Here is a 21,525-nt window from a genome sequence, read left to right as displayed (position 1 = left end):
TTAAAAAATAAAGAAAAATCTAAAAACCAATAAAAACTAATGATTGTGTGTCGTCCTTTGTAGAAAACAAATCGGTAACACTTAACTTGGAGTTTTGTACGTAACGTTGACATTACGCTGTCATTAATAAGACATGACACGTGTCATTAGCATGAATCATTTATAATAACTACTATTATGTCATAATTATAATTTGTAATTTTAAAAATCTGTTGCTGTCATAATCATAATTAAATTGTAATTGAGTTCAAAATTGTCAATTAAAAAAAATGTTTCATTGATTAAGAAGCCTGACCAATAAATTAGGTGATAAATATTTGTTTTTAGTGTATTTTACAGCTGATTCAGGACCTGTTAGCATAAGAGATGCTAACAGAAAGCTAACACACAAGAGCAAGGTTAACTTTTATTAGGTTATTTATTTCAGGCTCAGTAATTGTGATTAATTGTAATTGAAGTTGTGTCTTGAAATGTGTCTTTTTGAGGATAAAAACTAATTGTAAAATGTAAGTGACCCAAAACCTAACCCCACTAATCCCTCCACCTGAACCCAAAAAATGCCAATTCAGCAAACAACACTTAATGACAGCCTTCGTAACACGTTATTCAGTTAATGACAGCCTAATGTCAGCCTTAATGTATAAAACTTCAATTAAAGTGTTATCTCGAAGCCAAATATACCTAGTGCAGTCACTAACGTACTGTAAACTGGATCTAGGACAGATAAAGATAGATAAAGATAGATATAGATTGACCGATTAGCTACTACTGTACAGTACACCACAGACGATACAATCAAGGGTTCAACCTCCACACTTCAAATCCTTTCAGATACCGCTCTTCTTCTATCTTCGTTGTGTAGCGGGGGGCAGTTCCCCCCCTTTCGTAGTCTCAGTGCTGGTTTTTATTTTCCAACCATCGTTCATGACTACGAAGGATCGGGGGTGGGGGTGGGGGGTGGGTTGTTTGATCTAAGGTGCGTTCTAAGACCACAGCAAAGGTGATTAGCCGCCGCGGCTTCCAGATTTTCATTTAGCTGCACTGGAAAATTTAGCACGTTTATTGGATGGTGGCTTATGTTGCAGGATTTATTTGGTTTTGATTCGTCTGATTCCCACGGCAACAGCAGGATGTGAAATCAACGTAATCGGTTACATTCCTTTTGCCAAAGCCACGTTTTGATACTTTGGTCGTAATTCTCCCAAAAAACAAAAAACCAATAATGATAATAATAATCTTGCCTAGTGCAGCTTTCGGGATTTCAGATGTGGTCTAAAAGGGGGACATGTGTAAATAACTAATAATACCTCTAGTGCTTATCATCAGGGCCTCTGCTCAGCAGATTACACCCAAGCTGAACCCAATGGCACGTGCCTTCAGATCAGTGCCTTGCTCAGAGAATCACAGGCTAACAGCAGGAAAAAGGACGTCATCCTCCAACCAAATAATGTGGCTACAATTATTACGTTTGATTTCAAGACTCGACTCTTCTTTTTGTTTTGTAGAAAGATGGTTGATTGTTTAAAGGTTGCGACACTCCAAGCAGACCAGAGGCTGGTGCTAGCTAGTAGCTACTAGTGTTGTGCTCAAGACCACGTTAGCAGAGACCAAGACTTGCCCGAGACCAGAATGCACCGAGACCGAGACAAGACCAAGACTTTTTGGAGTCAAGACCAAGACCATAAAAATGAACTTCTAAAACCATGAAAAGGTTTGAACAGTTAAAAAAACATTCTCTCTTTAGTTTTACATTCTCATCATTATCACATTAGTAAAGTTGAAGAATAGCAGAAATCAGTGCTGGTCTGGCCAAAAAAATTTAGAGATCCAAGACAAAACCAAGCAAAGATGCTTTCAAGTAGACGACACCAAGACCTTTCAAATCTGGTCTTGAGACCAAGACATTTGGGAGCCGAGACTGAGTCAAGATCAAGACCGAGGCCATTAAATGAATCCCCCCCCCCCCCCCCCCCCCCCCCCCCCCAAAAAAAAGGTAACACATGAATTGAAGAGAATTATCGTTTATCAGTGCTCAGTGGTTTTGACAAAAAAAAATCTAGAGTTTGGGGACTCCAAGAACGAGTAAAGATGCTTTCAAGTCCTAGACAAGACCAAGTCCTTTCAAATCTGGTCTCGTACTACAACACTAGTAGCTACCAACAGGAAGAAGGAATTCAGGGATCGATTTAAAAAGGCGACTTCTCTCCACCTTCAAGCAAACCATCAAAGTATTCCTAAAAGATTTGAAATGTGAGCGTTTTTTTTTCTTCTTTAACCCTTATGAGTCCACCAGAAGAACAAAGACAGACAGACAGGAAGCTATAGCTCGCTTTAAAAGCATGTGGGAGGACAGGAGAGGGGAGGAGAGCGATCTCATGGAGAGCCCCCGCCTCATTCCTTCACATCATGGTTTCTACGATGGTGTGGGTGGGGGCTTTCATCAGCAGACCCTTGTTCCCGTTGGGGTCCAGGGGGTAGGTCAGCTCCTTTAGGCCGCGGTGGTCAGCGGGACGAGAACTAGCTCCGCCGCGGACGGGGGCGGCCACCGCCTTGATCCTCTGTGGAGTGAAGGACACGTCAAGGTCAGGAGGACACAGTCAACCAATCACACGTCCACACGCTAAAGCAAAGTTTTTCAACCTTGGGGTCGTGACGCCTGGAATTAAAGTGCGGTCGCCTGAAATGTCGAGCAGTAATTTAAAAAATAAATTAAAGTAAACTTGATTTGTGCATTGCTGCCAGGACACACGTGTAAAAGGGATTATTAATAAAGGCTAATGAAAAAATGTTTCATTTTCCTTCTTCCTTTTCTGTGTTTTAGTGTTTGTTCTTTTCATTCAATATTCTGGATCAAATGTAAAAAAAAAGATAAATAAAGAATATCTGATTCTGATTCATTGCTGATGTGCTAAAAGCTGACGCACCTCAATGAGTGGTCCGTCAGATCGGATGATCTTGATGACGACCACCATGGGAATGCAGATCATGGAGGCCAGAGCCAGAGTCCATCCGATTCCAACGGCCCAGTCCGGATACTCGTACACCTTGTTGTACGTCAACGGTTTGTATTTGACCAAGGAGAAGATGAAGCAGCCCTAAAAAACAAAAACATAAATTAAAATTTACATATACATTTAAATTAGTGTACTTGTTTCTGGGGTACATGTTGTGAATATTTGTGGGCATTAAAAATGGTTTTAAAGCAGTGGTTTTCAACCTTGGGGTCGTGACTCCATGTGGGGTCGCCTGTAATTTAAATGGGGTCACCTGAAATGTCTAGTAATTACTGATTAACAATATATAAATTGCTCATTTTATCACCTCAGACATGGGTAACAGGAGGGTCGGGGGCCATATGCGGCCCACGGTCTAATTTTGTGTGGCCCCCCCAAAGTAAAGGAACAAAATGATATAAAGCACAAAAAAATTTGAGAATTTTACAAAATGACAACAAAAATACACTAAATGATTTAAAAAAAACATGAAATTACAGAAAAATACACAAAAGGACAACAAACAACAAAAAAAATACACAAAAAAATACAAGAAACTGAAAGATGTGCCAGACGACAAGAAATACAGAAAAATTACAGAAAGTATGAAATTTTGTGTGCACTTGTCATTTATTGTGTTTTTGGAGTCATTTATTTTGTTGACCCCTTGTGTGTTTTGCAAGGAATTTTGAGCATTTTTGATGTCGTGTCATCACCATTTGTGTATTTCTTTATTTACACTGTCCGTATTTTTGTGTGTTTGTTGTTTTGTATGTTTTCTAGGAGTCATTTTATGTAAATTTTGTTGACGTCTTGCGTGCTTTGAAAATGACTTTTAGCATTTTTTTTATGTCATGCGAGTCATTTTTGTCTGTTTCTAATGTGGTTTTGTATATTTATTTTTTATCATTTTGTGTATTTTTATCATCTTAATATGTGTTTTTGGAGTTATTTTGAGATTGTTTTTTCTGTGTGTGTGTGTGTGTGTGTGTGTGTGTGTTGTGTTGAGAATACTAGTAGCAGGTTAGGCAATTCAATAAGCTTTACATGACTAAAAAGTGCAACAGAAAACATTTAACAGTTTAAAAATCAATAAAAACATTTAAAATCAGCAGTAAAACCATTAAATCAACAAAGCGACTTATACTCGGGCGCGACTAATCCTCCAGAAATGACGTTATATCTGCTGATGATGTGGTTTGAAGAGCTTAATACAGATGTAGCTGTGTTCTTACCATGCACAGTACAGGAGTGATGACAGTCCAGCTCCATTTCATCCAAGCGTTTGGTCTGTAGCCCATCATGTCCTCAAGCGCATCATAAAAATTATCAACGCCTGCAAAGACAACAATAACTTTACTGTTTATAGGAGCCATTAACAGTCACAGCAGACATTTAGCAGCAATTTAACCCTCCTGTTATCCTGAAATATTACCAACACCCTTTGAGTCACTCTGACCCCAGAGATATTTGCCTCTAGAAAATCATTTTCAAAAAATTGTTGACCAAGTTTTTGTGTCTGACAATTTGCTCATTAGTTGTTATACATAAATAAGCCCTTGATAATGAAACCGTGACCTGTTCTCTAGCGCCACCATCAGGACAAACTTTTGCATTATCTTGAATAGTTTTCATTCAAATTTTTGGATAAATTTACATTCATGACCCTCACAGTATGAACCATATTGATTGATGTTAGTGACCCTTCCTTCCTTTTATAAACATAAATAATGACTTATTTTTATGGTAAATGGTAAATGGACTTGATTTATATAGAGCTTTATCACCACTGAAACAGTCTCAAAGCGCTTTACACATCAGCTCATTCACTCAATCACTCTCACATTCACACACCAGTGGGACAGGACTGCCATGCAAGGCGCTAATCGACCACTGGGAGCAACTTAGGGTTCAGTGTCTTGCCCAAGGACACTTCGACACATAGTCAGGTACTGGGATCAAACCCCCAACCTCTCGATCAGAAGACGACCCTCTACCACCTGAGCCACGGTCGCCCTCTATCTTAGACGGATCCTGCTGTACGTCACTTTCACTGTGAAAGAGCTGTTCCAAAATGAGGATATTGTTTAATTTGGGGAAATTTTATGAAAAACCTTAAGGAAAATGACAAGATTTTAGAGAATAAAAAACTTAATAAAACTGTGGAGTTTTATTAAGCTGAGCTGAGATACTACAATTTAATTATTTGGTCATTTACACAATAATTTTTACTTTCACCTGCGGGCCAAATAGGCTGCTCTACAGGGCAGGATTTAGCCCCCGGTCCTTGAGTTTGACATGTGTGGTTTAGTGGTTTTTTTGGGGGGAGGAAGGTTTGCAACAATTTGGAAATCTAAAAATATTGTAAAATAAATCCAAAATTTCTAGTGGAAATTATGAACACTGTAAAAAGAGTTTCATTTTAAAGACAGTGTGGTTCGGCCAAAAATTTATAAAAAGTGCCAAATTTAGCCAGCTACATTCAAAATTGCAGACTTTGTCAGATTTAGGTTATAGGTCCAAATTACATTTTTGCTAGTCACGGCCTACTGCATATGCCTACCAAATGCCATCAAGCTGGTTCAAACCAGTGGAAAGTTACGAATGCTAGGTGGTGCTAACGAATCCCGAAATTCTATCAAAAAACTACACGTTAAATTAAAGAAGAATCCGTCTTCAGTGCTCAGGCCCTAATTAGTGATAGGCAAAATTTTAAGTTTTCACCTCATAATTTAGAAGAATTTCCATTAGTAACACAAAAATAACTAAAAATACAACAGCTATCTAGTAGCAGCTAAATAAAGACACCTATGATGATGAAATCATACATTCACCTTAGCATGAAAAAGACTTCATGAAATGAGTGGAGTACTCACCATAAACCCAGGCAACAGCTACACATTCAAAGAATGCCACCCACAGAAGGCACACACCGCTCGCTGCATAGTAGTCAAACAGCTGGAAAACAAACATGCCACCCTGCAGAGACAAAAACACATGATTAAAAACAGCTTTTCCACCATCAGATAATAACGCTGCCAGGTTAAAGGAGCGACCGGTGGGTTTTCTGTTTGAGGCTCAGCAAAGACCAACTGTAAATACTAAGAATCTCTATTTAAAAGAAAACACTGATTAAAAGTCTAACTGGTTATTAGCAAGGCACAAACATCTCTAAAGGGATTCGCTTCTGTTGGTACAAATGTGGTCTAAAATCTTTGAAATGTACTTATTAGTAGATCAATGGCTAACAAAACACATTATTATGACCGATTTCCATTTCATTAACTTTTAAAAATAGGACTATTTTACAGAGCCTGTGTTCCTCCATCTTGAAATCATGTGATTGATGATGTCACACGGCCCCACTTCCTGTAAACATCCCATTGTTTTCTATTGGAGTGAAACATTGATTTTTAGATTGCTTTTGGTTGCTCTAAAAAACTCCAGGAAAAGTTACAGATGTTGATGTAAACCTCTTTTTGTTTACAGAAAGAGAACAAAAACAGTTGTTACCTGAAAAAATGATGTGGCCATAGGGGGAAACAGTTCCAACTCTGGTTTGGTAGTAAACAATGAAGCAGAGAAGAAGAGCTCTCCTAAAGGACCATTTACTCCCCCTTAAACAGTGTGCTGACACGCTCTGGTGGCTGATGTTAGCGAGTAATCACGGACTGTTGAAGACGCACAAACCCTGAGGAATAAAGTCCTTTTGGGTGGGAGTAAAGGTCCCTTAGGAGAGCTCCTCTTCTCTGCTTCATTGTTTACTACCAAACTTCAGAGTTGGAACTGTCTGTTTAAAACTGTTTTTATTCTCTTTCCGTAAACAAAAGAGGTTTACATCGACATCTTTAACTTTTTCCGATTATTCAGAGCAACAAACAAGCTGTTATTTTGACTGAAAAATCTGCTAAATTATCTATAAATCAGGCTGAATGTTTCACTCTAATAGAAAACAATGGGATGTTTACAGGAAGTGGGGTCATGTGACATCATCAATCACATGATTTCAAGATGGAGGAACACAAGCTCTAAAACTGCAAAGTTGTCCTATTGTTAAAAGTTAATGAAATAAATAAGTTGCATAATAATGTGTTTTGTTAGACATAGATCTACTAATATGTACATTTCAAAGGTTTTTGGCTACATTTGTAAAAAAAAAACCAATATCCTCTATCTTTTACTATTTTTTATTACATTGCATTAATATTCATATTTTGCACCTGTGTGGGAAAACTATTGTGTTACATCGTGGGTACACACACACACACACACACACACACACACACACACGCTTGAATGAGTTTTCCTGCGTGTCCAGACAACGAGAACATGGGATTGTTCCCACAGCCATAAACAGATGCTGTCATGGGAAAAGTCCAGTGATGGAAACGATAAAACAGCAAAAAGCTGCACAGAAAAGCCAAAAATAAGACACCACGAGACGTCTTTACTGGTACTCACATGTAGAGGACATGTACTTAGTCTATGGTTACGAGTGCACTTTATTAGTGAAGTATGGCAAGCTGTTTGAAATAAATAAATAAATCAATCAATATCAGTGATATGGTGCATTATGAAGTTCTATTAATGCTCAATTTTGGTTTAAAAGTGCAAGTAGACTTTACTAGTGAAGTAAAAAGTGTTACTATTAGCAGTGGTGAAGGAAAAGTGAACACTTTGGGGAATAATAACCAGTAAAATGAGGACCATTTCATTGAACTGGTTTCATACCTGATGCAGCATTTAATCACTAATGTGAATAATGTTGATGTATATATATATAATCATGTATTTTGAAGGAAAAACACCCCCAAAAAAGAAAAAAATGTAAAACATGAGAAATGTGTTCATAATTAATATCATGTTTTCAAAAATAACTGTTTTTCTGATGCAATGATTTTTATATTTATTATGTTATTAGTGAAAAAGTAATGATCAATAAATTAATGTGAGACACAGAATCATGTTACAATAGTTTCATGTAAAGGATTTTCAATATCAGCGAGTGGTGAAATACTGTAGCCCAGAGTGCAAGATAAAAATGATGTTTTATATCCAACAAAAGAGTAACATTTATATTATAAATTAAAACAGAAACCAGATTTTTTTCTTACATTCCCACATGTAGTTATGGGCTAATGAAAATAGGAAAAAAATAAGTATTTTTTCAGAATTCCGGAGCGTGTCACCCTAGAACCAATACATATATGTGACAAATCATTAGTGATGTGAACAGTCTATGTTCATAGCTCTAAGCTGATCACATTACAGGGAGCTGAGACATATGCTAAGTAGTTTACTGCAGACCCACACACTGACTTTGTGACGATTTAGATGAGCTGACATGTTTTTCTATATTCTGAGAAAGTAGCTGTGTTCATATACCATATTTATCTTTTCTATGTGCTGGAGTTCCTGAGATATTAGAAAAATAACGGCAGGAAAATTGACCCTCACTAAATTATCCATATCTCAAAAAGTATTAATCCCATCAAACTAAACATGTACAGTGTGACTAGTAGACTTACTAGTACTGGGTTAGTACTAGTAAGTCTACGAGTCACAATTCAAAGCTTTACTACTAGCAGTGTTCATTTTGTTGACGAAATATTTTCGTCACAAATATATTTTTGAGGACAAAAACTAAACAAAAACTAAAAGAAGTCATTGATTGAGACTAAAACTATGACTAAATTAATTGACGTTATCGTCAACAAATAAAAGACGAGACAAAAACAGACTGTGATGAAAATCAGCCTGGAATCCATCCTAATGTCTGTGTATTATTCATACAGGCCATTAGTCTGAGCGGGGGCGGGACAAACACACCCAAAGTGACCAATCAAACAATGAGCAGATCTGACGACAATAGCGCGACACAAGCGTAGATCATTTTCCCATGAAAACAGCGTGTAGTACGGTACAGACTTATGGTTTTAAAGCCTCTTCTTGTTATGGTTTCAACAACATATCCAGGTGTTTTTAAACAGAGCAGAGAGCAGCTGTGATGGCCGCCATGTTTGTTTTGATACTGCTTTGTGCACGAGATATGATGTTTGTTCCTGTTCGGCTCTCATTGGCTCAATCTGTCACTAGCTAATCCTTTCACTATCCTTTCAACGCACTAGTAAAGTGTACTAAATGGTTTACATGATTCCCATCAGAACGTTCACATTGTAAAGTCACGTAGAGAACGGAAGAAGAATGAAAGATTGATGAGAAATGAGGCTAAAGCACAGCTGGTGGAGCTAAATCAGGACGACGCATCTAAAAATATATCAGCCAAAAGAAAAGGAAGTTCTCATGATTCCACAATATAAATATATCATTGCTCAGGGGATTTTCTACCAATAGCTGCTAAATTATTTCCCTGTTAGTTCCAGCGATGATACAAAACAGATCCTTTTATTTATGGGAAAACTAGTGAATAATTAGGCCTTGTAGAGGAGCTCCTCCCTCCGTGCTGTTACCTTGGTAACCATGGTGAGTCCAAGCAGGTAGCTGATGCAGCAGATGATAGCGATGAAGACCTCTCTGCGGTAACCCTTCCTTAGGAAGGACGGATACAGATCCACCAGTGATGTGATCTGCCCTTCCACCTCCACAAACTGCAGAGGAGGCACAAAAAACACACATTTAAACATCTTAGAAACATGTTGAAAAACAGAGGATTTACATTTACATTAGCCTCGCATTGAGGTACTAGCTGCTACATGTTTAGCATTGAGGTGTTAACTGCTACATGTTTAGCTTTGAGGTACTAGCTGCTACATGTTCAGCATTGAGGTGTTAGCTGCTACATGTTTAGCTTTGAGGTGCTAGCTGCTACATGTTTAGCATTGAGGTACTAGCTGCTACATGTTTAGCATTGAGGTACTAGCTGCTACATGTTTAGCATTGAGGTGTTAGCTGCTCCATGTTTAACTTTGAGGTGCTAGCTGCTACATGTTTCGCATTGAGGTGCTAGCTGCTACATGTTAGCATTGAGGTCTTAGCTGCTACATGTTTAGCATTGAGGTGCTAGCTGCTACATGTTTAGCATTGAAGTACTAGCTGCTACATGTTTAGCATTGAAGTGCTAGCTGCTACATGTTAGCATTGAGGTGCTAGCTGCTACGTGTTTAGCATTGAGGTGCTAGCTGCTACATGTTTAGCATTGAAGTACTAGCTGCTACATGTTTAGCATTGAAGTGCTAGCTGCTACATGTTAGCATTGAGGTGCTAGCTGCTACATGTTTAGCATTGAGGTGCTAGCTGCTACGTGTTTAGCACTGAGGTACTAGCTGCTACTTGTTTGGCATTGAGGTGCTAGCTGCTACGTGTTTAGCATTGAGGTGCTAGCTGCTACGTGTTTGGCATTGAGGTGCTAGCTGCTACGTGTTTAGCATTGAGGTGCTAGCTGCTACGTGTTTAGCATTGAGGTGCTAGCTGCTACGTGTTTAGCATTGAGGTGCTAGCTGCTACGTGTTTAGCATTGAGGTGCTAGCCGCTACGTGTTTAGCATTGAGGTGCTAGCTGCTACATGTTTAGCACTGCGGTACTAGCTGCTACAAGTTTAGCATTGAGGTGCTAGCTGCTACATGTTTAGCTTTGAGCATTAACTGAGGATAGAAGAACTCCACTGATCAACAAACATTTTCTTGAACAATTTTCACACAACTTGACTTTTAAATTCCATCCAGTGTTTTTATTTTTAACTAAATTAACGCCCACAAAAATAGCAACGACGTGTGCTCTGGTTCTCCTGTTTCTTGTGTTGTGGTCTGTGCATCAGTATTATGGGTATACTGGGAACTTGTGCGATAAGAAAGGTTCTGTGCTGTTTGGAGTAAAAACCGATTAACTGCGTACATTTTTTTTGTAGGTTATTTTTCTGTAATTAATTAATTGCAATTAATGCGGTAAAGTCCCAGCACTAATATATATATTAGTGAAAATTAGGAACATTCCTAATTTTAGATGCTGTCGATATCATCCGACGTTCAGATTTCTGTTGAAATCAGACCGATATCAGACACCCTTAGCCACAATGCTACTGTAGGACTGTATCATTTCCTCTGAAATGCCTGATGGTTGTAAAAATAAGGTGACGTATCGTAGACACTGACCTGACTGTCGAGGCCAAGCAGCAGCAGCATAATGAAGAAGAGGATGGCCCAGACAGTAGGAAAAGGCATCATGGTTACAGCTTTGGGGTACGCGATGAACGCCAGGCCTGGACCTGCACAAAAGTGGGAGGAGTGGGGGGGGGAGAAAGAGCAGAAAGAGGGGGGCCACATTAGAGTCATGTGACGCGCTGGTCTGCATCCATCCGGGAAAGCCCCACGATCACGATCACACTTTAGCTTTAGGACAGCAGCTCACATGTTTAACGTGTTTCAAATGTGTGTGTGTGTGTGTGTGTGTGTGTGTATCTAACACTTTTACTTACCTGTTAATGTAACACATTTTTATTTACACAGCTTTTTCATATTCACACAATCATTTACACACACAACATAATCTGCAAACTGCAAAAAACCAACGTTTAGAAAACATCTTCCATAGAAGGAATGAAACGTAAGTCTCTGTGAATCAAAAACTGTGAAGCATTCATTACAGTTTGCAGGATAATGTAACTACAGTAGGGTTGGGGTCAATTACAATTACGTCTTTTTTATCCACGTTTAATTACAACTCTGTTATGATTACGTTTGCCAGCATTTTTTCTCAATTACAATTAAAATGTCCTCTTCCTCTTGTGTTAGCTTTCTGTTAGCAACGTTTATGATGTCTTAAATCAGCTATAAAATACACTAAAATAATATTTTGTAAGCTTCCTTATTCAGGAAAATATTGGTATTAATAATCTTGGTGTGGATGTCTGAGCACTATTCCCCTAAATGTTTTTTAAATGGTAAAATGATCCTCAAGAGACCCGCGAGAAAAGTTGCATTTGATTCAATTTTAAATTACAGTTTTCATAGAATTTCTAAGACAACTACAATTACAAAGTAATTTATCTGAACTCAATTACAATTACATTTTATCTTATTTGTAACCTATTTCTGCAACTACACCAAACTTGCCATATTTGAACCTATTTTATCACTTTTTCTTGCCATATTTGCTACATTACTCCCATTTATGAAACTTTTTGTTACGTTTCGTCACATTTTCGGGACTTTTAAACCCTTTCCACCACTTTTCCACCTCATGTCACTCATGTTGACATATATTATCACTTTTAACCTCTTTTTGCCATATTTCATGCTTATTTTTACCAATTTAACCACATTCACAGACTGACACATATTTTACTAACTACTAACTACGTGTGTGTAAGCCATAGAACTGTAACACGGTTCCACAGTTTTGCGTTTAATTATATTGTAAAGGACAGTTTTTATTGAGTTTCCATAAAAATTACGATTACAGTCATTTATCTGAAGTCAATTACAGTTAAATATTTGCCTATTTTTACCATTTTTCTGCAACTTCAATTACAATTACAACAGCAGCATTTTATAATTAAGTCATAATTGCAATTAATTACCGATTACACCATTACAATTGTAATTGACCCATCCCTGGTAACTAGTACATGTTATTGTAAGCACAGCATTTCAAAAGAAAAAGAACAGTACAGCCAGTGCATGAAAATCAGTTTGTCCATCCAAAGAAAATATCAAAAATGGCTTTGATTACACTTTAAAGTGCTTGGAAATGTCAATCCAATGCATATCAAACACTGTCATTAGGTCAATCACTCCAACCATTTTGCTCCTTCCACCAGGAAAGCAAAATGACTTCTTGCAAAACAGCAGCAGATGCCAACTTTTTTATTGTTTTGTCATTTATTTTTAGGAGGTCAGATTTCACTGAGAATCTATATTCAGAAACGTTAAAAAAAACAAAGTCTGGGAACAAGGAAGCAGCCATGAAAAGTGCAACAGCGTTTGCAGCTGATGAACAGGATTCAATGTTTCACATCCAACCAAACACCACATGTTGACTCATCAAACCCAGAACAATTCATTACCACCATAGACCAAAACGCTAACAGCTAAACCTAAATACATATTAATAATAATATGAATAATAAAGCTGCTGGAGATAATACTAATTCATTTATCAGATAAAGACAGTGTCGCTTCACGGATCAATAAAGAAAGGATCATTTGCTTTAAAAAAAAAAATAAGATAAAAAAGGTTGAAATTGCTGCTCCAAAGTCTGTTTTGATCTCCACTGTGAACACTCTCTTTGATATTATCGCAAAAGTGTCATGCATTGCATTGTGGGATGTGGAGTCCTGTCCACGCATGCATTGAAGAGTTTTGACATCATTCTTACAGTGATTTCTTTTTTCTGACGATGTCAATAAGAGATATATTGATTGACAAGGTCTACACCAGGGCTTCTCAACCTTAGGGTCACGAACAATTTGAGCCCATTTTTGCTTATTTTCACTTTTTTTCTGCAACAACACCAAACTTTCCATATTTTAACCTATTTTCATCACTTTTTCTTGGCATATTTTTGCTCCTTTTATTGTATTTTTGCTACATTACTCCCATTTCTGACACTTCTACATCACATTTAATGCCTTTTCTGCACATTTTTCCTCTTTCCAGACATGTTCAGCACTTATTAACCATTTCTATCACTTTTCCACCTAATGTCACATATGTTGACCCATTATTGTCACTTTTAACTGCTTTTTGCCATATTTCATGCTTATTTTTACCAATTTAACCACATTCACCATTTGTCATGCCCATTATTTGCCAATTTAAACTAATTGTTCCAATATTGACACTTTGAACCCTTTTTACCACTTTTTCAGTCCATTTATCCACGCTGATTTGCAACTTTTAACAAATTTCTGTGGTTTTTAAAATTCCATTTCATCACCTTTTCCACCATTTTTGCTCACTTTTAACCCATTTTATATCTGATTAAAACAAGGATTTACATTTTTAAGATGACTAATATTAATAGCAAACTTCCTGGATAACAGTGGATATTATTCAGATTAATAAATAAATGTGGTTATCACAGATTCGTCCATTTTGCTGACTTTATGGATGGGCCTCAAAAAGCCGAAAAGGTTGAGAACCACTGGTCTAAACTATGGGTTTAACTGTTAAAAACACAAATATGTTTTTAAATCATTAATTCATTTTTACAAAGCTAATACACGTGTCCTTTCAAAAATCCTTCAACCAACCTTTATTTGTGTCTAAAATCTCAATAAAGAGAAAAACAGAGATAAAGCACGTCAAGCATCAGACGAGTCAACAGTTTAGATGTAAATGTTCAACCCCTGCATTAATAAAACAAAAGCTTTCCTTCTCGTTGGCATGTGGAGAATGAACACAGTCGATCTGCACCACAACATCACTGCCTGAATCGATGCGTAGCTCAATCTCAAATGATGAGACTGCTAAAGTATTGATCTGAATAGAAAACAGACTTAATCAGCTAACGGAAAGAGAGAAAGAAAGACAATATTTATCAGCTTTGTTGTTGTTTTTTTATATTTATGGTAAAATGGCTCATTGCCTAATTTCTTTGTACTTTGTAACAAAGTACACACAATTAAACTCCAAATTTAACGTAGCGGTAACGTATTACTAGTAATGTTATCATTACATAAAATCAAATAATTCTGACTTTTTTGGGGGAAAAAAAGAGAGAAAAAGGAAGAAAAACAAAAGAAAAGGAAATTTTAACTAATTAATTAACAATAGCATTTAAATAAAATATTATTATTATTATTATTATTATTATTATGACAGATATAAATACAAATTAATTAATTATTTAACTAATGAAATAATTAAACTCCAAAAAACTGAAAAAAAGAGAAAAAAGCAAAGCAGAAACAAAATCTGACTTTCATAATTAACAAATTGATTATTAATAATTAAATTATATATATATATAATAATATTAATTAATGAATCAAACTCCAAATATAACGTATAATTCTGACCTTTTCAGTGGAAAAAAGAAAAAAAAGAAGGAAAAAAGAGAAGAAAAAAAAGAGAAAAAGGAAAAATAATTCTGACTTTCATAATTAACTAGCTTAACTAACTTCCTCTCCTTTCATTAGCAACTTCATCAACATATGACTTCAGCAGCAGCATGACCTCATTCCTGGGTCTGACACTTCCTGGTTATGGGTGGAACTTCCTGTGTGACAAACGTATATCAAAGCAAAAGCAACTATCTTGACTTAACTGACACAAATGATCAATTTAAACACATGGCTCGACTAATCTTTGTTTTTGCTGCAGCATGACTGAACCAACCTCCTCTTACAGTATTTCAAAATAAAAGCCCTCATATTCAACCTCAAAGCCTGATTTACTGTCATGACAAAATAAAATAGCATTTGAACTGTTTTAATAAGTGTTTCCTCTTCCATCACAGAGGACGTTGTGCTATAATCACATCTAAAGGTGGATACACTCCAAAAGAGAACGTGCAACACAACACAAACAGTCATTATAAGCATTATAGATGAATTCATAGATGTGCCATAATCTGCAAAAGGGAAAATCTCAGCATCACAAACCCATTGTCGTTCAGATTGTCTGTAACCACAATAGCAATAATCGCAGCCAACACAATAACACACTTCCTGTTTGTAATAACTGGCAACAAAGCAGCCGCTACACTGTAAAAACATCCTACAACTTTGGTCAAAGGAGTGTTTGATTGCGGAAGCTTCCATATTCCGACGTAACTGAATCCGTTCGATTCCAAATAACGACTTTAATTGAAAGCGCACACACTCGCCCTCTGTTTTTTAATGATGCGTTGCTGTTTTTCTTTATCATTGCTGTTGTTTTATTTTGTTAACCAGGAAGCAGCGCCCACCATCACTGCTTTTACAGAACCCTCGTACCTGACTCTGCCACAGCAGCAATGTCCACCCCTTGCTCTTGTGCCATGAAGCCCAGGACGGAAAATATTGCGAAGCCAGACACAAAACTGGTACCACTGTTGAGGGCTCCCAGCAGCAAACAGTCCCTATGTCACACATATGTCATGAGGATTTGTTAATGAACACACAAGGATCCCCCCTCCCCCCTCCCCTAACGCTGTCCCCCCCCAACCCGTCACTGGACCCTGACGCCTCACCTGTAGCAGTTGTATTTGTACTTGTTGTAGCTCCCCAACGACGTCATGGCCCCCAAACAGATGGCGTAGGAGAAGAAGATCTGGGTCCCAGCGTCGATCCATACCTGGTGTTTAGAGGAGGGGGAGAAAGTGGGGACACAAGGGCTGAGGCCTGCTGAGGCTGGGGTTCACATAGTTTATGCAAGAAAATGAGTAATTTCCACATTATTGTGCCATAGTTTGCACTTCTACGTATACAAAAAATACTACATATGAAACAAATTGAATATCCAAGCAATAAGTGACAGATACCAGTCCCAGATCTACACTTCACATTTTCTAGATTTTGTGACCAAATTGTTTTTAATTAAGGGAAACATTATGTAACAATTTGAGGAAAATTATTAGCTTAACATTAAAAATGAGTAAAATCATTTGATATAAGCACCAGGAAAACTGTGAGCACCTGTAAATATTGTTTCATTAACACAATGATTCCTGTTTTCTCTGTCGTTTTTATTGGATGCCCCTGGGCCACGAGATCTGTGCTTCTCAAACTTTTTCTGTTGACATTTCAGTTCACATTTAGATTTTAATTTAACATTTAACATTTAGATTTTAATTTAACATTTAACATTTAGATTTTAATTTAACATTTAACATTTAGATTTACATTTAACATTTAGATTTTAATTTAACATTTAACATTTAGATTTTAATTTAACATTTAACATTTAGATTTACATTTAACATTTAGATTTTCATTAAACATTTAGATTTTCATTAAACATTTAGATTTATATTTAACATTTAAATTTTCATTTATATTTCACATTTGGATTGAACATTTAGATTTAGATTTCACATTTAGATTGTCATTAAACATTTAGATTTGCATTTAACATTTAGATTTACATTTATATTTCACATTTAGATTGAACTTTTACATTTAGATTTATTTTTCATGTGTGCACATTTTTAACAATGATATAGAACATGCTGTTTTACATGGAATTATTTTTCTTCAGATGATTTAAGACGTGTCCAATATGAATTTATTTCTGAAAAACCCAGTGCCTGTTATAAACCCCACTGATGTCAGCACATTGTGTAGAACTGAACTACTACTAGTTAGATGATTTAGCAGGCGCTAACGCTAGCCTGTGGGAGGAGCTTATGGGATGGGCGTGTCCCAGGTGACCACGCTGGTACCTACCTCTGGGTCCTTGAGGCGAGCCAGGTCAGGGTACAGGTAGAACTTGATGCCTGCAGAGGCACCGGGCAGCGTCACACCACGGATCAACAGCACGATGAGCATGACGAAGGGGAAGGTAGCTGTGATGTAAACCACCTGGGGGGGGGGGACAACATCTTAACCCTCCTATTATCCTTAAATATTACCAATACATTTTAACCTTAGGGTCAATCTGACCCCAGGGATATTTGACCTTGATATTTAAACCTTGACCTGTTCTCTAGCGCCACCATCAGGACAAACTTTGACATTAGAATGTATTAATCTTGAAAAGTTTTCATCCAAATCTTCTCAAATTTACTGACAAAATTAATGAGCGCTAGAGTATGAACCCTATTGGCTGTGGTGACGATATGACCTTTGACCTTTCCTGCAGCGCCACCATCAGGTCAAACTTTCAGTTTTAGAATTTTGGGGAACCTCCCCTTTCCTCGAATAAACAAATTTATCTACTTATTTTTAATCTCAGTTTTCAAACATATTTGGGGTTAATTACTATAAAGTCCTCTTTCTCATACACATCCTCCTCTACGTCACTTTCACTGTGAAAGAGCTGTTCCAAAATGAGGATATTGACTCTTCCCCCCCACCCCCAACTTTTGTCATGTATCAACTCTAAAGTATCAACTCTGCCCCTGCAGGTGTGGGGATGTAAGGTCACACATGGGTCACACACACACAGATGCGTTTCACACAACTAAAACCGCCTAGGGTCAAATTGACCCCTGAGGAACACCAATGCGTGCAATATGTGTTCAGCACATTAAAAAAAAATACCATCATGATCATTTTATACTTAATCAATTATAACCATTAAATTAGGAAAAATCATAGCAAATTATCAAAAACATTGAAGGAGCCCATGAATAATAGGAGGAATAGGAATAAACTGAGGTTTGTATGAATATTATTGATATTTGCTTCCATCCCAGCAGTGAGTCTGATAGATGAGTGGACATGGGGTTATGACAGATAATCACTTATTGTTCCTTAAATCAGTCGAGGTATGTGATATCTATTATGTGACCACACACACACGCCTGTGGGAGTGAAATGATGAGGAGAGCAAGCCGAAGGAATACATCAGTCCAGAAATAATCAATAAAGTCTGTGGAGGCTTTAAAATGAGGCTGAGATTGATCAGCGTGCGCTCAGAGAAAGATGTTTCCTCTCATTCCTCTGGTAGTGAATTGATGTGCTCTGTCATTTCTACTTATTCCCATTTTAACAACATTTTTAACTCATTTTAAACATTTCTAACTTTCAGCCATTTCCACTATTTTGATCTTTAGGCAACTTTAGCATTATTTTTATACCTTTCAGCCCAATATTTAACATTTCCACTGCCCCTTTAACCTTTTAACTCATCATTTATCTCAGACATGGACAACTGGCAGCTCAGGGCCACCCCCCCTAGGTGGGGGGGGGGGGGGGGGGGGGGGGGGGGAGGGGGGGTGCAGCCCTGAAGGTAAACACGGAAAAATGACTTTGAAACAAAATGACAAAAGTGCACCCCCGCACGCACACACGCACACACGATCTCAAAATAAGTCCAAAAACACATATTAAGATGATAAAAATACACAAAATGATAAAAAAAAAAATATACAAAAAAAAAAATGACTCGCATGACATAAAAAAAAAAATGCTAAAAGTTATTTGCTAAGCACGCAAGACGTCAACAAAATTTACGTTAAATGACTCCTAGAAAACATACAAAACAACAAACACACAAAAAATGAGAGAAAAATACGGACAGTGAAAATAATGACAACAAAAATGCACAAAATGAGAGAAAAATGTGAAAAAAAAACATCTGAAATACACAAATGGTGATGACACAACATCAAAAATGCTCAAAATTCCTTGCAAAACACACAAGGGGTCAACAAAATGTACATAAATGACTCCAAAAACACAATAAATGACAAATGCACACAAAATGAAAGAAAAATACACAAAATGAAAGAAAAATACACAAAATGAAAGAAAAATATACAAAATAAAAAAAACACATTTCAAGTTGTAAATTAAGCATAAAGTATGGAAGGCATCAATATCTAAGCAATAAGTGATTTGTTTATTTATTTATTTATTTATGTTTTGATCAATTTTTATTTTTTTTGGGGAGATTTTGTGGAATAAATTGAGAAAAATTGCAGGATTTGAGAAAAAATTTAATTCTTTCAACAATTCACAACTGAATTATTTGGTAACTTACGCAATGATTCATGTTTTCTCTGTCATTTACACTTTCTCCTGTGGGCCGAATCGGATGCTCTGAAGGGCCGGATTTGGCCCCCAGGCCTTGAGTTTGACACGTGTGGTTTAGAACATAAAAAAATGTTCTGCAGAATGAAGAAGTGAGAAATGACTTCTGTATCTTTGTCATTAACTGAGACTCTATGATCAAACATTATTCCCCTTTTAAAGTTGTACAAACAAAGTCAAATAAGGTAGTTTTCTTTTTACCTTTCCTGTTGATTTGACGCCCTTCCAGATGCAGAAGAAGCAGATGACCCAGACCAGCAGTAAACACAGGGCCAGGTCCCATTTAACGGGGCCAATGTCTTCAATCCCATTGGTTATACCAAGCACATTATGTCTGAAACAAACAGCGAGGAGAAACTCAGCGACAATCATCATCATTCTATATTCTATAGTGTATGGAACTCACTCCCAGAACTCTGTGACGGGGGAGGTGAAGTTGGAGGCGTTGGCGGCCAACCAGAGGCTCTTGTTCTGACGGTACGTGTCCTCGATGCAGCGCTCCGTGTTCCAGGGCTGTTTGCACTTGGCCCAGGGGAGTTCAGGCTGAAAGCACTGATAACACACCACACACAAACTATTAAAGTCATATTTATTCTTCTTCTTCATCCAAGCACCTCTGACTCAACCTTTTAAAGCCTTCAACTTACAGAGCTTCACAATCTAATACTAATGAGCCTAGATATATTTATTAAAATGAGTTTCTATCATTGATAAGTACCTGAAACAGGTAGTAGAGTCCCCAGGCCAGGATCACTATGTAGTAGATGTTCAGTAGAGACACAATCACAATGGAGGCGTAACCGATACCTGGACACATGACAGAACAAACAGATCAATGTTAGATCAATAGATACGTTTAGGCTCTTTTTAGCATCACAATAAAAAGAATTCTACAAAATCTGAAATGTTTTGGTTTCATCGATGGAGCCAAAAATAAAGAAATTGCAGATTCACCAAAAAGAAAAAGAAAGTAGATGTAACTCTAGAGTTTAGAAAACATTTTAAAGTTTATAATTCCAGAAAGTTCATTTTGACTTCTGTCTCAGCGGGGGCCACAAAAATGTGTTTGTCTGTAGTTCTTTTGTGTATTTTTCTTGTAAAATGAATGTTTTTTGGAGTCATATTGTGTTTTTATGTAGTTATTTTGCATTTTTTGATTAATTTTTGTGTATTTCTGTTGTTGTTTTGCTTGTTTGTTAGTACTGTGGGTTTACGGAGTGATTTTTTGTGTTTTTCTTGTCTTTTTGTATACTTTTGTTGTCATTTTCTGTAGTGTTGTATATCCATTTTGTGTATTTTGTTGTTGTTTTACGTCATTTGGAGCAATGCTGTGTATTACTGTTGTTGTTTTGTTCATTTCTGTCATAGTTTTGTGTGTTTTTAAAGTATTTTGTGTAATACTGTTGTCATTTTGTGTCATTTGGAGTAATGTTGTGTATTACTGTTGTTTTCTGTTTTTCTGGGCATTTACTGTATTTTCCTGCAATGCTGTAATTCTTGTATTTTTGCTTGTGTTTTGTGTAGAAAACACTTGTGTACCGTGTCCACCACAGTCGTATGTTGTTGTTGTCACAAATCATTATCTAATCTAGACTTTGGACACAACGTCTTTATTTTAATATTAAGTGTATTTATCTCGCTCAACGTCCAATGATATCATGAGTTTGAGTCTTCAGAGAAGCAACGCCGTATCTCGTTTTATTTCACGTCTGCGTCACAACTGACCTTGTCAGCAGGGTTGTGACTAAGGTGACCATATTCTGATTTACAAAAAAGAGACACTTGGGCCGTCCTCGACATACTCAGAATACTCTACGTTTTTCTTTAATATACCTTGTAATGGAAAAATGCAATATAGTAGATAAATAAGTTATTATTGTTCATAAGGGTTAAAC

General features: G+C 36.9%; 1 protein-coding gene across 1 annotated transcript in view; it reads right to left on the bottom strand.

Annotated features, from left to right (window-relative positions):
• Positions 1-962: 962 nt before the first annotated feature.
• LOC114463237 (sodium- and chloride-dependent taurine transporter-like) overlaps positions 963-21,525 on the bottom strand; it is a 43,243-nt gene continuing 22,680 nt past the window's right edge. The window contains exons 4-15 of the mRNA XM_028446644.1: positions 20,349-20,437; positions 20,037-20,182; positions 19,832-19,964; positions 17,321-17,455; positions 16,126-16,229; positions 15,890-16,014; positions 11,102-11,214; positions 9,464-9,601; positions 5,870-5,972; positions 4,229-4,329; positions 2,925-3,095; positions 963-2,558 (exon numbers count right to left, since the gene is read on the bottom strand). Of these exons, the coding sequence (XP_028302445.1) occupies positions 2,400-2,558; positions 2,925-3,095; positions 4,229-4,329; positions 5,870-5,972; positions 9,464-9,601; positions 11,102-11,214; positions 15,890-16,014; positions 16,126-16,229; positions 17,321-17,455; positions 19,832-19,964; positions 20,037-20,182; positions 20,349-20,437 (1,517 nt within the window). The 3' untranslated portion in view covers positions 963-2,399. The remainder of the gene's footprint in view (positions 2,559-2,924; positions 3,096-4,228; positions 4,330-5,869; positions 5,973-9,463; positions 9,602-11,101; positions 11,215-15,889; positions 16,015-16,125; positions 16,230-17,320; positions 17,456-19,831; positions 19,965-20,036; positions 20,183-20,348; positions 20,438-21,525) is intronic.

Source organism: Gouania willdenowi, chromosome 5 (genome assembly GCF_900634775.1).
Source record: "Gouania willdenowi chromosome 5, fGouWil2.1, whole genome shotgun sequence".
NCBI classification, from domain to species: Eukaryota; Metazoa; Chordata; class Actinopteri; order Blenniiformes; family Gobiesocidae; genus Gouania; species Gouania willdenowi.
This window is presented reverse-complemented; position numbering and strand designations above follow the sequence as displayed.